At 38.1% G+C, this 16,975-nt stretch overlaps 1 protein-coding gene across 1 annotated transcript in view; it reads right to left on the reverse strand.

Annotated features, from left to right (window-relative positions):
• The window catches only part of cdh13 (cadherin 13, H-cadherin (heart)), a 415,446-nt gene that overhangs the window by 254,163 nt on the left and 144,308 nt on the right, over positions 1 to 16,975 (reverse strand). Inside the window, exon 4 of the mRNA XM_015368155.2 lies at positions 5,365 to 5,481. Within this exon, the coding sequence (XP_015223641.1) occupies positions 5,365 to 5,481 (117 nt within the window). The remainder of the gene's footprint in view (positions 1 to 5,364; positions 5,482 to 16,975) is intronic.

The raw sequence follows: 16,975 nt of genomic DNA on the forward strand, positions 1-16,975 counted from the left end.
AGGTGTGTCGTACTGAGTAAGAGCTTTCTATGCATTCATGGTAAAGATTAGAAATATACTGGAAACATCAAGAAATGTTGAAATACACGAAAGACATCCATATCAATTCAGTAGCAGCCTCTGAACCCTGACAACAGTCAGCTTAGTTCAGCAATGAGTACTGGAAAACCATTTTATAATATTCAAACTTTGACAGGGAGAAGTTTGAGGGAAAAAAACACCACCAGTAGTTAGTTATTTCACACCTTCTAAAAGAAGCAGCCTAAACAGTTGTTTTACGGAAACAAGATATTAGGCCTTCTAGCACATTCAAACTAACCTTGACAATATCCAACTCACATCACTGATATCACTTCCTGTCCCATCATTCCTAGCATTTGGCACTGTACAATTCTCCACCATCCACGTCACCCCTGCAGCAGACTGTAAGCTTCTTCTAAATTCTCATGGCAAGGCTGTTGCCCTTCAGCCAGATATGTCCAGGCTATAGTCACGTGCTTAACAGTGCAAACAGCAATGTGGAATATGAGTATTAACAGACAGATGGCCAAGACCTAGGTTTCCTGTGGCTTGGGAGTAAAGTGGTAGAGTAAAGCAGCAGTGGAGCACAGACGTATGGAAGCAGCCAACGCGTACCCAGAAATAACCATTTTTAACATTCAAATAATTGAACTCCTCTTCAGAAGCTTGGTTTTCCGAGGGCAGTTCATCACACGTTGCTCCTACATTTCTATTCTACAGCATGGCCAAGATACTAGCGCTGCACTCCATGAGAGCAATGATGTTTGCAGCATCTCTCAAACACTTTCTACTGAGCCATTTGGAAAAAGCAGGTAACTGCTACTGGCTCCTTAAAGTGCCTTTGTGTGTCACTGCTGTTTAAGCATCTACATGCACTGATTGAATGGTACCCTTGTATTAAGTATTGTATCAAGGGTCTAGGATGCTAATTCGAGGGTTATATTTTAGGGGATTATTTTAAATGAATCCTGATATTTATTTTTTACTTCTTTTTTTGGATGGCTACTTAAACTTAGGGCAAGACCACATTATGCCTTCACAAAAAAAAAAATCGTGTTCTGGATACTGAGATATGACTTGCAGAATTTCTCTCATTGATAGGAAAACACTAGTGAGCGTGGCGTATTTATAATGAGTGAGTGAGTACTTGGCTCTTGATGCAAGCATGTGTTGAATTCAACACAAAAAGAGAAGCACTGTAGTTTGAAATCCCACCAGCTTTTAACTCGTACTGTGCTCATCACCACTACCATATTAATCTAGGGCTTTACTCTTCTAAAACACAGACAGCGCTGTAGACTCTTTTTGTCGGGTCATTCATCAACACCAGTACTCTCCTCTCATTTCTTATTATTTTCACAGTTTCATTTCAACTGACAACCACCAGTTGTCATGACATCTGAGATGATCTGCTTTATTAATAGAGCTTTGGAGTGAATAGATAGCCATTGAAAAAAACTACTTTAAAGTGGGGTACACGTAGAACTAAATGTTAAATTAAAATTTATGTATACATGATTGAGAACCCACTTTAAAAAAAATTTAATGAGCACTCAGTGGATGGAGATTTAGGTCATCTCTGGAACAAAGTGATCCTTCTTGACTGCTAACAGCTGTATTTAACGCATAGTATTGTACAATACCATTAGAATTTTAATTAGAACTTTTTTGGACTAAAATATCCGGCATACTATGAAATATCTAAGAATTTTAACTACTTTAGCACTTGTTAGGATGGATGAATGTTAATGTTAATGAAGTTAATGACTAACCAAATCACAGCTTTGAGTCCAGTAACAAAAAAGTTATAGAAAACAATTAATCCTCTTTTTTAATGGGATACAATAATTTATTGAAAACATTATTAAAAGATCAATTTTTAAAAATCAAGGCTACTTTTAATTTAATATGTTCCTAAGCATAGATTAAGCACATGATGTCTAACTGGTGCAATGTCGTAACCCACGTTTATAGATATGCTCATAGAATAATAATTTGAAGTTTGTGGTTTAAACATAATCCTAAAAGATAACATATTCAATATAGAGTAAACAGTAATGCAATTAAAAATAAGTCAAATGTAAAACTGTGGACAACCTTCCACCGGTGCAACATAAGATATTCCTACAAACAGTCACAGCGTAATACTGTATGACGAGAGTCAGAAAGGAATACAGATTGAATGAGAATAGTTTTCTTTTCTTCAGAGGTCACTTGTAAACAATTGCTCCCCTTATATCTGGGCATTTTAGATAGGATCTTAAAATAATATTATATTCTGCCAATGACCTGCATGAGAAATTGTGGCTTATTCATGTGGAAAATCCATTTGGTGTGCTCCCCAATGTAGCAGAAGTTGAATATCTTGTATTATCTGATTCTTTCAGGGAAGGCTCACTGATGTAGAGAGGGAGTGAACCTGTCAGAGACAATAGCAACTGAATCCTACAAGCCTCAGGCAAACACAGACAGCATAGTTAAACTTCAAGCAGCCTTCAGTGTATCATTACTGCTATTTGGCTTATTTAAAATATAGCTCTTGGTCAATGTCTCCTATCCTGTGAGACGAAACTAATTAACACTTCTTAACAGACCCCTGCTATGACTAGGTCTCCCATTTCCAGCTCTAAACCAGTTATTTAAAAGCACCCTCTGAAAGACTTCATGAATATATAATTTCATTGAGGACACAAAAGCGTGTCTTAAAATAAAATAAATACTTCATTTAACTGAATGGAAAGAACAAACCGTTAGGGGCTAATTACTGATGTTGGCCTCAATGGGTTTACAGCAAAGAAGGTTGAGTGTTTTCCTAAGAGAATAGCTCTGTATTACCATTGATTTTTTAAGAGCCTATAGCCTTTCTTTATTATAACCTTACAACCCTGTAATGGAGCTGTTGCCATGGTAAAATAAGGATGTATTTGTGTGTGAGCTGCCTCCAGTGCTCCAGGAAGCAAAGTCCTACATTCACCAAGGAGCAGGTAGAGCACAAGGCACTGTTCTAGAGAAAGCAGTAGCAACACTTCAATCCTTCACACCTGGTTTAAAAAGTAAAAGAAAGGCCATAGAGTGGACAGCACTGCTGCCTCACTGCACCGGGGGCTCTCTGCGATTCTGTCTCTTTACTGTGTCAGTGTGGGTTTTCGCCAAGTGCCCTGGTACAGTCCTCCCATAGTCCAAGAACATACTGGGTTTTTGGCTTGTGGACAAATCGGCCCTGGGGTGAGTGTGGGCGTGTCTGTGTGTGTTTGTGCCCAGGAGGAAACTTTGACTTGCCAATCGGGCCTAACCTGCATACATTTGGGAAGTAGAGTACTGTATGAGCACAACAGAGCACCTGCTGAAAACACACAGAACAAAACCTGCAAACTCCCCAAAGATGGAATCTGAACCGGAATTTGGACCTGTGTGCCAATAGATGCCAACTACCGCTCAGTATTTACACTACTGAAAAAATACTGAAGAACTTTATTTCCTCATAGTCATGGCTCTGATGCAGTTTTTCCTTGGTATTTGCACCTTAAGAGTAAAGACAATTTGCTTTTATCAAGGGCATGGAAAAAACAGAAATGTGTATTGTACTGTAATATGAGAGGCTATTACAGCAAACAAAAAGTACTGTGCTGGTTAGGGCACTGCATTTTCTTGATTACGGTCTAAGGGATGAAAATGATGCCAATTGTGTAATGGCAGCACAAAAACAGTTTGAAGAGGGACATAAAATGTGGTACAAGCAGATGAAGTACATCAATGATTTAAAAATCACATGTGAAAATTGATTTGAAGTACTAACGTAAGGCAGGTCAAAGCAGTAATTTAAAAACACAAAAAAGAAAAATACATTAGACTAAAGAGTAATCTACTAAAGAGAAAGCTGGTGACTATGCCGCATAAAGACTAGACATAAGGTAAGACTTATTTCTAAGAAAGGAAAAAGGGATTAATTGCGCAATCATGTTCAATAACAACTGTAATCAGCCACGTACTCCCATTATAACTATCTGTGCCCTAGGACGTCTAAACTCATTAATTCTCAATGTCAGTTTGCCGTGTAACTTTAGATGAGGAGGAATATAGTATCGCCACTGAAATAAGTCAAGAACACCTTAGGGCTTAAAAAAAAAAACATCCACTGTGAGGAAGTATGTTTCACTCGCTGAGTAACTATCAATTACTATACATATGCAAATTCAATTATCATGCAAAGCTGATTTCAGCCCCCATTCTGTTTTTCAAAGAATGCTCTCTTCCTCCCCTCTCCACTATATACTGTACACAAGAATATACACACCTGGCCCTACCAGTTCTCAGTAACAAGCCTCAGGATCTTGTCAGGAGAAGGGTGGCAACAGTAGTGACACTGTATGGTTTTCATACTGTACGGTAAGTGAAATTACAGCAGTAGGGATATGATGGTGTATAACATGCAGCAGCTGGAAAAAAAAAAGGGGGGAAGGCTGTCAGGCAAAATAATCCAAAAAAAGTCACTCTTGATAAGACGTAGTGAGCTTTGCTCTGTTCTGACATTTTCGACTGATAAGATCCGTTTAGCAGATGACTAGAGTTGAATTTGATGTCCAGACAAGTGTCAATCTCGTCTTCCAGCCAGGAGCCTCAGATCATGAATCCCAGCCGAGTTGAAATGAAGTCTGGCGCAGACGCACGTCCAGCGTCACTGATCCCCCGTCAGGTTCTCTCCTGCCACGCCCTGTCGGGCCAGAAAATCCCGCAATTTCATTTGAAATATGAAAATGCAGGAATCCCATTGTCGAAGCCGCTGTCCTGACTCGATGACATACAGAGAGGAGAGTGGATTATGAGGAAGAAGAAATATTTTCAGACTTTGCTTGCTCTATTTTTTGCATGAATCTCCCTGAAAGATCTCAGTCACAGCGAGAAAAAGTGCCCTCTGGACAAGCAGTGGTGATGGAAAAGGATGGTTCCACTGATCACGTGTTTTTAAAGACTTCAAAATCCAATTCAGGGAAGATACAAAAAACAGCTTAACATGCAAAAAAAAACTGCACAGGCTCGCAGGAAACAAGTAGCCCTTGAAGAACAATAAGACCTATTTGTGCTATCTAAAACATTAGTTTTGCTACTGGTGAACAATAGGAATCCCTTGATAAAGTGTTAATGAGCATGGGTCTTGTGACCAAACATTGACCTTGTTAGGCTTAATAAAGGCACCTTGGCAGAAGACATAAAAAGCATGTTAATACAGCTCATCCTACTGTATATGCATGCACTTTAAACGCCAGCTAAAATGTACAGTAGTTGAAGCGGCAAATGAGACTGTTTATGATTTGACTTCCTTTATCACTTTTAGAGGAGACTTACCTTGCCAATGAATTTAGGAAAAGGGCCCCTATCATTTTCTGCTACATACATGGGTGGAGCCAGGAGGGACCGTCTTTTCCTGCTGTACGCTGGACTTTGCCCAAGCCCCAGGATCTCCTGCAGATCAAAGAATGTCAAAGTCACAAGAGGGAAATGGGAAATCACCAAAGCAAAAAATAAATCTTCAATGTACAGTATGTGTAATCCTGCAAAACAGAGACGGGCCTGCTACACAGAATGAACCCTGCTTCTGTTGTCTGCTTATTTGCATCACAGTCATTAATCTTGAAGTCAACTGCAACTCTAAATCTAACAGCTGATTTCCTGAGGGGAACCACATTCTGAGAAAAGCATCCAGAGTTACTGTGAAAGAAAGTCCAAGCTCTTAGGTACAACTGATTCGATGGTCCTTTTTTGTAATGTTTTGTCACAATAAAGTATGTAAAAAAAAAGAACTGACAACTTTTCATTAAAGGTAAAGGCCTCAACAGGTATGAAACGAAATATAGCTTAAGGAAGCTTTTTTTTCTTTTCTTTCTTTCATATTTTGCTGAGAGAGCAGCACGGTGGTTCAGTTGTTTGCATTGCTGCCTCACTGCACTGGGGCCCTAGATTTAGCTCCAGATCTGGGGTGCTACCTGTGTGGCTGTCTACTGTATGTTATCCCTGTGTTCAGGTGAACTTCCTTTGAGGGACCCATTTTACAACTAGGTCCAAACAGTCCAAAGATATACTAGTACTGTATGTTAATTGGCTTGTGGGAAAATTGGCCCTGGTGAGAGTGTGTGAGTGTCTGTGTCTGTCCTGCGATGGACTGGAGTCCTGTCCAGGCTGTGTCCTGCCTTGTGTGTTTTGCTTGCCAGGATGGGCTCCAGCTCCCTTGTGACTATGTACTGCTTAAAGTGGTTGGAAAATGGATGGGTGGATCATGTTCTGGATCCATTACTAAAATAAATTACAAACGCTATCTACATGGACTAATAAATGCTGGGTGTGTTTCTTTTAAATTATAAACACTGTCATTGAAACATCAGTAGTGTCTAGTAATGCACGCATAGTCAAAGACTATGACTGACCTTTAAGATAGTTAAAAAAAACAAGAAAACAATACAGAAGAGATAAAAGTGAAATGTTTGAAGCATACTTGACAGCTTAATAGCATTTTTCTTCAGTTTGAGATTACATCTAATATCTTCGAAGACAGAACATTTCAATGTGTACTTTTTCTTCTCACTGCAAAAATAACTCCAATTTACAAAAAATACAATTTATGTAGACAGCCACGTCCTTTTCCCTTGAGGTCCTGCCAGTTGTTTATGTTCACAAACACTCTTCTAAGGTGTAAACCATTCACAGAGGAACACAGAACAGAGAAGATTTTGTGCTGAAGGAGCAATGACTACGATTTAATGACAGCGACCTGAAGTTGTTTTTTTTCTCCTTGCATTTCTTGTTATTTTCTAGGTTGGATTAATTAGATCACTACTTGCTTGTTAGGTGTCAGAGCAGATTTAACCTCTAATTGAAAACACCGTGAAACTTTCAAATTGCAAAAATAAACATGGTAACAGTGGCCTCTCTAGACAGCAGCACTGCTTGTTTCTCTACTGTATTAAATATTTCCTGATATTTTTTTCAAAATTGGAAAACGGTGAGGCTTGCTCCCCTTAGAGAAGTGCTTCATGCTAAAAAGGCTAAACACTTGCAAAATCAATTTAAGTGAAATTCATTCAGGGGCAATTCCTTCGGTCTAAAAAAAGTATTATTTTTTTCTCCCAGATCACCTCACAGCCTTCAAAACATTTACTATTGAGTTCTGTGCCTCACACAAACAGTATGCAACTAGTCTAAATATTCCTACTGCTAAAGTAGTGGAACTGTATCAGATATGTATGTCCAAAAATATCAAATGTAGATAAATTACTTCGTATGAAATTGTTTTAAAAAGTATCTGATAAGTCCTCGTTTGGAACAAAGAAATGATTATACTGTACGCACGGTAATATTGTTTTATATTTATATCACTGTATATTTCTGTTGTCAGTCAATGATTCTCAAAAATGTACTACATTTTCCGACACTGCTGGGTACTAGTTTAGCATTTAACAAAAAGAAATAAAATTGGTGTTCTCTGCCAAAAAAAACTGCGCTGTTTCTGAACGACACGCAGAGCCGCATGCCTACCACGCACACATTCCACTTGTGCTCTCTGGTTTGGCATTCAGTGTTTATTCTGAAGGTCATCGTGCTGTGTCATGTTTCACTGTAGGCTTACAGGGGCATGGTGTAATATTGGAACTGGACTCATACAGCACACACAACACATTAGCAAGTACTTGTACTGCATATCGAGAGAAACAGTACTGAACATCTCCTTTTATTCAAATTGATATCTATATTTTTAAAATTTCTGCACAGACATTGGGCATATGTGCTTTTATTAGGCAATACAAATAAGTTCATAAGAAATGATATAAATAAGAGGAAGCCATTGGTTCATCTAGCCTATTAGGTTGTTAGTAATTAACTGATCAAAGGATCTCATCCAGGCATTTCTTGAAAGAATTCAAGGCATCTGATTCAACCAAATAGCAGGGGAGTTTATTCCACACTCCCACAGCCCTCTGGGGGAAGACATACCTCCTGTTCTCAGTTTTAAATGCACTTCCACATAGTTTCCACACGTAACCTCCCGTTCATATCACTGTTTATTATGAAGAAGCTCAATTGGTGCTGAGTGTCTATGAGGATTTTGAATATCTGTATCAGGTCTCCTCGTAGTCTTTATTAGTAGTAGGATTCTTCTGGCTGTCTATTATCAGGAAGACATTAAACCTGATGTGGCGGCAAAGTTGGAGCCAAGCCCAGAAACACAGGGCAGGACTGAAGCCACACAACGACATTCCTTCACAGGGCTATGGAGCCCAAAGGGCCTAACGAGCACATCTTTGGGATGTGGGGAACAAAACATGCAGAAACACCCATAGCTAGAATCGAACCCAGAACCCACCACGTTGCACCATTATTGCTCAAAAAACAAAGACTGACGATCTAAATCCAGAGAAGAGATACAGCATTGTCCAGCTTGAATGGACAGAAAACAAGGCTTTAATCTTTACCAATTGGCTTGAGTTCTAAGGAGCCCCATAAATAATTAAGCAGATGCAGATGCGTAGGTAATGGAGAATGGTCCTAATAATTTAAGATTACTGAATAAGCTTGTTTTTGAGCACAGAGTCAACTCAAGGGAATAATAATGTCACTGCACATCAGTATAATATTTTTCATGTTCAGGTGGGTAGCTGCGTCAGCATGCGTAGGCTGCAAAGGAACAAGTAATAGGTTTATTCCTGTCTCTCTCACACCTGAAGAAGGCTCCACGGCCGAAACGTTGTGTTCTCTTTCTTCTTTTTTTCAGCATGGAATAAACCTATTACTTGTTCCTTAATATTTTTCATGCCAGCAACAAGTTGTAGTACAAGCATCAAGTAGAAATCCACAAGGGGATGAATCAAATTTTGTTGTGTTCACAACCTTGATCAACATACAAGAATTTACACACATTAACACACCACGAGACACAGCCAGTGGATCGTCTCCAGTATTTTAGGAAAGGGAGTGTTCAGAGCAGGGAAAGGTGAGTTATAGTATGTCAAACTCCTGCATTCTCTGTGGATAAAGAGGTCTCAGCCCCCGGTAGGCAGAGCTGTGGGAGTTTTCAGCTCTCTGACAGCCAAAGCAAGTCCCTTTGCTACGGAACAGCATGCCTCCGTCTTGGCAAGACTCATTATAATAATAATAAAGAAGAATTATGAGACAAGGACAGGGAGAGGAAAATGTCAAATCATTAAGAACTGAAAAAGCATCTGCAGTTTAAGAATTAAAAGCAGCGAGTTCTCCATAGCCTTGACAGCCTACACTTGTTTGAAGCTACAGACAGAACACCTGGCTAGGCAACTTGATAACTCAGCTCTAGACACACACCACAGCAACAATTGCTCTTGTTTATGCAGTTGCTAGTTTTAAAAAAAGAAATATGACAAGCAATTTATTGCCCAAGAAAAGTCCCACTGACATAAGTTTCTCATTTGCATTGGAATATTTGCTTCCCTATTATATATGATCCTGCTGATGTAGCTTGTCCTACTTTGGTTGCATACATCCACATCAAAATGAAACATAAACTGGTAAACAAGAAACAGCCTTTATAAAGCATGCTATTGATGATGTGGAGTTTGATACACCTTAGATTTCTGAAATTGCCTAACCTCAGGTCTGTCAATTAACGAAAACAAAGAAATTAGAATAGTCCCATATTTAGGTGAATGCAGTACATCAAAGCTTTGTGTATTTGTGTCACTGTTATGAATGATCAATTAAGTGTACACAAAGTGTCAAAACGACTTACAATGTTCTGTAGCTAAAGTAAATCGAAAGCAGCTTCCCATGCCCTGATTGTGTACAAAGCACTGGAGCACTCAAGTGCCTAAACCAATAAAGGCACTTGCATGGAGTGCAGTTTGAGCACTATGGGAGAGTTCAAGCCTGGATCATGCTGCACCAGCTGGGCTAGACTCACCCAGGCAGCACTGCACAACTGGCTGAGCACAGCGAGGGTATGGTAGGGATCAGTCCGCCAGGGCTCTGAGTGCTCACTGGTAAAACAGTGACTTCCACGATGTTGCAGGTGCCTGTGGGCTTGCAGAGAACATCGGGAGAGATATGTTGCTGCTCCAATCGGATTTGCAATATGTCAAAAGGCAAATTACACCACTGTTGGGTATGTCAAATGTTTCCACACATTTCATTCTCTCCCCAGTGGTACAAGATTTGCTGCCTCAGAGCTGACTCAAAATGTTATTTGGCATACACTGTATAAAACACAAAGCAATGCTTTGGCAATTATCTCTTTTACAAATATTGCCACCTTTATATTAGATGCTAACATCTAAGAATATATGCCAAAAACATTCTCAGAATCCATGAAACTGATTATCTCATACAGAATAAATGTTGCAGTGCAACGGTTGTATTGAAAATGCTACACTGAAAGTGTTTTAATGCTTTACAACATACAGGTATGGCTTTTATCAAGGACTTTAGAAAAATATGTGTGGATTTATTCAACCAAAACCTAACATCAAGCTATCACTGAAGGTAGCTTAACTTCATCCAGGGCAATCATGAATACCTGAGTCCATCATTAACACTCCTGTGGTTTAGGGATATCAAATGAATGGGTGGACCCTGATTTTTACACTATAATAATCCCCTAGTGTGCTACCTTTGACTCACTCTGAACTGTGGCATCATTTCTTTGAGATTAAAACCAGTGAACCAGGTACCATTTTAAGTAGGGAGCTGCGTCAGCATGCGTAGGCTGCAATGGAACAGGTAAAAGTTTATTCTATTTCTGAAAAGAAAAGAAAGGACCCAAAGAAGGCGCCACAGCTGAAATGTTGTATCTTTTTTTCTTATCTTTTCAGCAAGAAATAAACCTGTACCTGTTCTGTTGCAGGTACCATTTTATATATGCAAACATCACCTTTGCATGTGAAAATGTGCAAGCACTCAATGCTTTCTACCCATGAGATATCAGATTTTATGTAATTTAAGTAAAAAGGAGGTAATGAGGAGTGCAAAAAGAAACTCAGCATTTTCCACAGGCACATTACCACCTCTCATATCATGCACAGACATTAACAGGTTAGCATTGCATAATTAACAATTAAAGGTGAAAATATGTTTAGTATTTAAAATGCTTATATTATCATGTACAGTACTGCAGGTTGTGTTGTATGGCAAAAAGCAGTATTATAAAGACATATTCAGCCTACTGTGTTGGAGGGAAGTCATCTACATTTTCTGAAAAGTGAGCTGGAGAAGGTTCAGTCACATTTGGTATTTAAGCTAGTTTAAATCTGTTTATACGGATAGTTCCACACTACAGTACATGCAGAAATTTTAGAAGCAAATTCAAAGGCATCTGTAGGGGTAATTGGGAGTGTATTTCCAAATATATCACATTATTTACTTGTCTTATGAATGTGAAGGAGCTCATGCGAATACTTTGAAAGGACAGAATGCTATGGACACTAGTATTCATTTCAAATCCTATTTGCCATTGTGCTGTCAGGATGTCAATCCATATTTGTAAGCAACATCTCTTGATGTGGAAACATATACAGTACTTTAAATCTTAGTCATGAAAGTTAGAATTTCACGATTGCCATTCATAGAAATCATATTGCAATATTTATAGACATCACACAACACAAGGCTGTGATAACTATGCCGTGAGCTGTAGTAAGCTTAACTGGAAGGTTGGCGTTTGAGTCTCTGCTGTAGGATCTGCTATTGTACCATTAAGTAAGTTTTTTTATCCTGTTTCTCTTGCCCAATCAGCTGTATAAATGCGAGACCTGCCTACTGATAAGGTAGAACAGCCAGGATAAACTGTCGTAGTTTTCCATCTGAACTCAACCTTAGACTATAGAAAGGTAAAAACACATTAAATTCTAATTGACATACGACAATTAACATTTTCTGGAAGAAGCACTCGTACAATATATACAGTAGATTCCCCTAAATGCCAAATCAACATAATGAAATAATATTCGCTATTAGAAGGACACAGTCAATTTGTAATTTTCCTGGATAAAATATTTAAAAACTTGGCCAAAGAGAAAGAAATACTTGAACTTTAGCAATATTTTTAATTTTAATATATTTTTAAATGCTTGAAAAACATATACTGATATATATTGTATATACTGTATAAACTTACATACAGTAACAAGCATCAGCCACTGAAACTATTGCTTTACAAAAATCAATGAAAATAGTGTCTCCATCTTGTCAAAGCAGTTCCTTCTGCAGGGCAAGGAAATCCAACATTCACAATAATCCCAGAAAGAAAAATGTGTACCATACTTCATTCACCTTACTGGCTGAAAGATAAATTCAAAAACTATATACTACGTACATTATGACAGCATATCACAGAGGGAATATTTCATTCATATTGATCTTTCGCTTCCAACAGCTGAAGAACTGTGATGGCCTTGAACACAATACAGCCTTTTTGTATTGTCTGCAATACAGAAATTTGTATTGCCAAGTTTAATTAATTAAACAACCATTCAATTAATTATGTAAACATATGGTAGGTGCAGTACGATATTGGGCACCTCCTGTTTTAAATTAGTTGTGGGAGTATTGTGTCTGAAAGCGTACAAAATCTCTTCATGCTGATAATGAATTTGTTCCAGGAACTACAAACATCAAACAACTTATTTCAACTAAAGAAAATGTTAAACAATTGCCTAAATAACTCCAGGAATAAGTGGATTCCTTTTATAAAGGAGATCGATGCAATACCAAAGGTTCAGTCAAAAGCCACTGAACCTTATTTTAATGTATTCCTTTCTTTTAGCAGGGTAGACAAGTGGTTAGTTCACTCACTTCTTTCTGCCCCAATGAAAAATGCTAGCTGGTGAAATTATGACTGACGTAAATAGTAGGCTAGTCACAGAAACAGTGGGAAGCCTAAAACGTGATAAAGAAGAATAAACAAGCCAATAATGTAGCTCTGTTTTTAACATGGTGAACTGTTGGTTTAAAAAGGCCCAGAATAACATTTGTTTTAGAAAAAAAATGAAGTACTTGAGAGAAAGCAAACTAATAGAGACAAAACCCTGGATAATGAGTCATACTTAAAGCAACTGTGTTGCAGGACTGCCTCCAGCAGATGTCTTTACTGGGACATAAAGGTTAGTCCACATCCATCGACACTTGCTGCAGCTGTTGGCTTTGGCTTCTTCTTGCCAAGCATGGCCTGTAATGAGTTGAATCTGCCTGTTTTGACACTGTCTGTTGTCTTACATGTACAGTACAGTATGTGTACTCTTGTGAGGTTGCTAACATTAGCAAACCCTATACAGAGAGGACAAAAGTTAAGTTAAACTAAAGTGAGTGAGAAAATAATCATGATGCCCAAATTTTCTGAGACCTGGTTCATACACACCTTGCTTTCCTGAGAAATACATATGTGTTTGGCTTCAGATGACAGATTTTTCTGATTTCTGCCCTTAGATGAAACTATTGTTATTTCTGCCTGATGTTCGTTAAACCAAGCTCAGGACAAATACCTGAATTGGCGAATATTTACAGATGAATGGTGGCAGCCATATCTGAAAATCTTTTAAATTGAAAATTAGCAAAGAAAATGTCCTTGCTTTCCACCCACATCCACCTCATCCAAGTAATCAATCAAGGTCCAGGCACAGACCCTGCTGATAATAAAGAAAATGAGGCAGAAGATTCAGTGTTTGCCAAAATTAATAGAAGAAACAATAAGAAATCACAGGGGCTCTACCACACGCTGCTTTGCTCTCATTTTCTTAAATATTCTAGTTTTTTTTCTTTAAAAAAAATGTTCAAAGTACCATCTACATTAAATATTTTTTTTGTTAGCAAGGATCCTGAAAAAATTAAATTAAAACCTTTTAAAAACCTGCAATGGCTTTCAGCTGAGGAAACTAAAAATAATCTGTAGGAAATTATGTGAGTAACTCTTCCATTAGCCTCTGGCTTTATCGTGACTCACTGCATCACTGATAGGTGACATCTTGGTCAACAATTACCCAATCAAGAAGGTGCTTGCGCAGGTCGATCTGTTGACTAGAACAACAGTAGAAACCCTGGAATGGTGGGGGTCAGGGAGTCTAATCCTTCTTGTTGATTAAATATCGGCATCTAAACTGAAAATATAAGTCATGTCCACAGGTAAGACAAGTGCGGTACTTTGGCTCTGTGTGGTTTTACTCCAGATGTTTGCAAAATGTCACTTCGACAGGTGATGGTTAATTAAGATAAAAATCACTAAGTAGTGCTGAGCAAGTAAGTGCTCTGTCAACACACAATCAGTGTCTTCAATGAATAAGAGGCTAATAATTGCAGCAAAGTCATGTCCTTGTAAATTCTGTCATTCTTTTTGCATATATTATTGCTGGCATTATTCATTTTTGACTTTGTCTGGCTGGGTGGTAATGTCAAATACACGCCAACCATCCAAGGCAATCAGCTAACACTTTGCTCCCTAGACAGAATGGAAAAAGACAGAGGCGAAAGGCCAAAATAATCCCAGGAGTGGTGTATTAAAATCAGCTTTGACAGGGGGCATGTTCTCAAGCACATAGACGTGCATCTGGTGTTGCTCTGTCGAAAGCGGTCAGATACTTTCTAAGGAGAGGGTAGAGTGTCAGAGGATGATACTGCAGGGCAAAATAGCATCATGGTCATCTTCTGACCATGGGGTGGTCAAGTAATTATTGTGTACCAAAGGTATAAGCACAGAAGCAAAAACTGGTAAAATTATAGTTTACTGACACCATGTTCTACACATGTATAATGAAAAAATGTGTAGAAAAGCACTGCTATTGCTATGTTTACGCACTGTGTGCAGAGTAGAGTATTGCAACAATTCACATTTAAAGCAGTTGCAGTAAACTAAATGGGCTGTCTGCTTCTTATCATAAACTCTCTTCCACCAGTGCATATATGTAATGTGAAATGATTTTTCTTTGGATGCTGTGACTGATGCTGTTTTGAAAGAACGCTGATAAGCCTGCTAGAGGAAGAATGTATGAGTCGTGGTTAGGATATCCTTCATCTATAACCAAACGTATACATAAGGCAAATAACTCAGGGGAGTAATTGTGCTGAAAACCACTGTTGTTAATTTTAGGACAAATTGACACCAAAGTAAACTGAGTTGATACTGGTCTTTACGAACAGTTACAGTAATTGCTAGGTAAGGTTATTTTTAAGTAGAAAAATACAAGGAGAATTACTAGGAGAGAACCTAATCATTTGTGCTTCATCACAGAAAGCCAATCAACTCACTGTAAAGTCTTTGGAAAAAGTAAAGCTCCAATTATAAATAATGGATTTTTTTAAAGATTAAACCAAATGCTAAAAGTTCACCTTTCATTTAAAGAAAAACAGAGCCCAGGATACACAGTACTGATATGTGATGCAGTTCAGAGTTTAGGCTGTCTAAACTCACAGGACTATGGACTAGAAACACGTTTGAAGAGTGGTACTTTTCTATTTTCATGGAAATCTAAGAAGCTACCGAGTATAAAGAGGTCTCCTATTAAATGATCTTATAACAAATCAACCTTTAGATGAACAGGCTAAAAAAACAGATAGTACCCATACTACCCGTTTTTAGTGTTTTATTTCTTTATTACAATTGACTTAATCGGTATTTCAAAAATAAACAATAAACACGGCCATTATTCAGTGTTAGGTTGGTTCTGAGCCAAAACCAACTCGCTCTCACCTTAAGACACCATGTACTGTACAACTTACAGAAACATTTCACAGCACTAGAGCTTGTTCCTGAAAAGCAACTGAATATGTGCATTCTGAATAAAACACCCAAACCAATCGCAGTGGCTACTTTCCTGAAACTTGACTGAGTTATAATGTTAGTTGCATGTAAAGGCCAGGGTCGGTTTTGTGTTAACGGTTATTGTTGTATTATGGTCAAATATTCATACATGTAAAGGGAATGACAATTTAGATGAAGTCTATCAAATAATTCATTTTTACATCTGTCACACTGAGAGACAGCTCAGATTTGTGGAACACTGTTTTAAACAATTCATTAATGGTGCTTACAGCTAATACTTCCATCGTTTTCTTTTCGATTTTTGCCGGCTGCTTTATTACTAGTGCTAGTGCTTACGGATTAGTGATTAAATGCAAAAGATTTGGAACTTGCTAGGTTAAGAAGGGATTGTAAGCAGCTGTTCTAACCAATATAAGAGTTTAAAATGGCAGCTGTTAAATGTAGCATTTTCTATGTCACGCGCAGAAAGAAAGAATTTGATTTGTTCTCAGTATCAGCTTCTAACACCAGTCACTTCATATGCGTAGAAAACATAGAGGTACAGAGCCTCAGACAACATCTGGTAACAAACACATCCCTTCCAGGAACAGATTTTCTTGTGGCCTGAAACGTTTCACTGTTGCTTAACACGAACAGTGCTCCTACTGCAGACTACAGAAACATTTTCAAAAACGCATCTAAAGGCATACAGTTTACATTGAAATCCACTCTGTCATTAATTCATCTATTGATTTGTCTACACCTCATATGAATTATTTCTTGAATTCACGATCTCCCTCTAATGGGCTCTATTCATCAAGCCTTTCCTCTGGCGGATCTTTAGCTCCAGATTTCCTCATGGAAAAAAGTCAAATGCATCAGGAAGCCACTTATCTATAACTTAAAGTCCACACATAGATTAGTGATAGCATCATATTCTAGGGATTAAAATAGGCAGAGGGATTACATTTATTTGGAGTATGGGTTAAATCTGAAAATCTGTTCTGAATTTGATAAGCATCCTAACGTTTTCTAGTACTATAGGTTTCTATTTTGCAAAACATTTATTAGGCTCATATAAAGCCATTTAAAAAAGCTAAACTATACACTATATACATCTTTTGTCACCACATCATAGAAAAGTGTGTGTGAGGTTCTGTTCATGATATAATCATTTATGCTATATACAATCACACATGCTATAGTACATAC

Source organism: Lepisosteus oculatus, chromosome 20 (assembly GCF_040954835.1).
Source record: "Lepisosteus oculatus isolate fLepOcu1 chromosome 20, fLepOcu1.hap2, whole genome shotgun sequence".
NCBI lineage: Eukaryota > Metazoa > Chordata > Actinopteri > Semionotiformes > Lepisosteidae > Lepisosteus > Lepisosteus oculatus.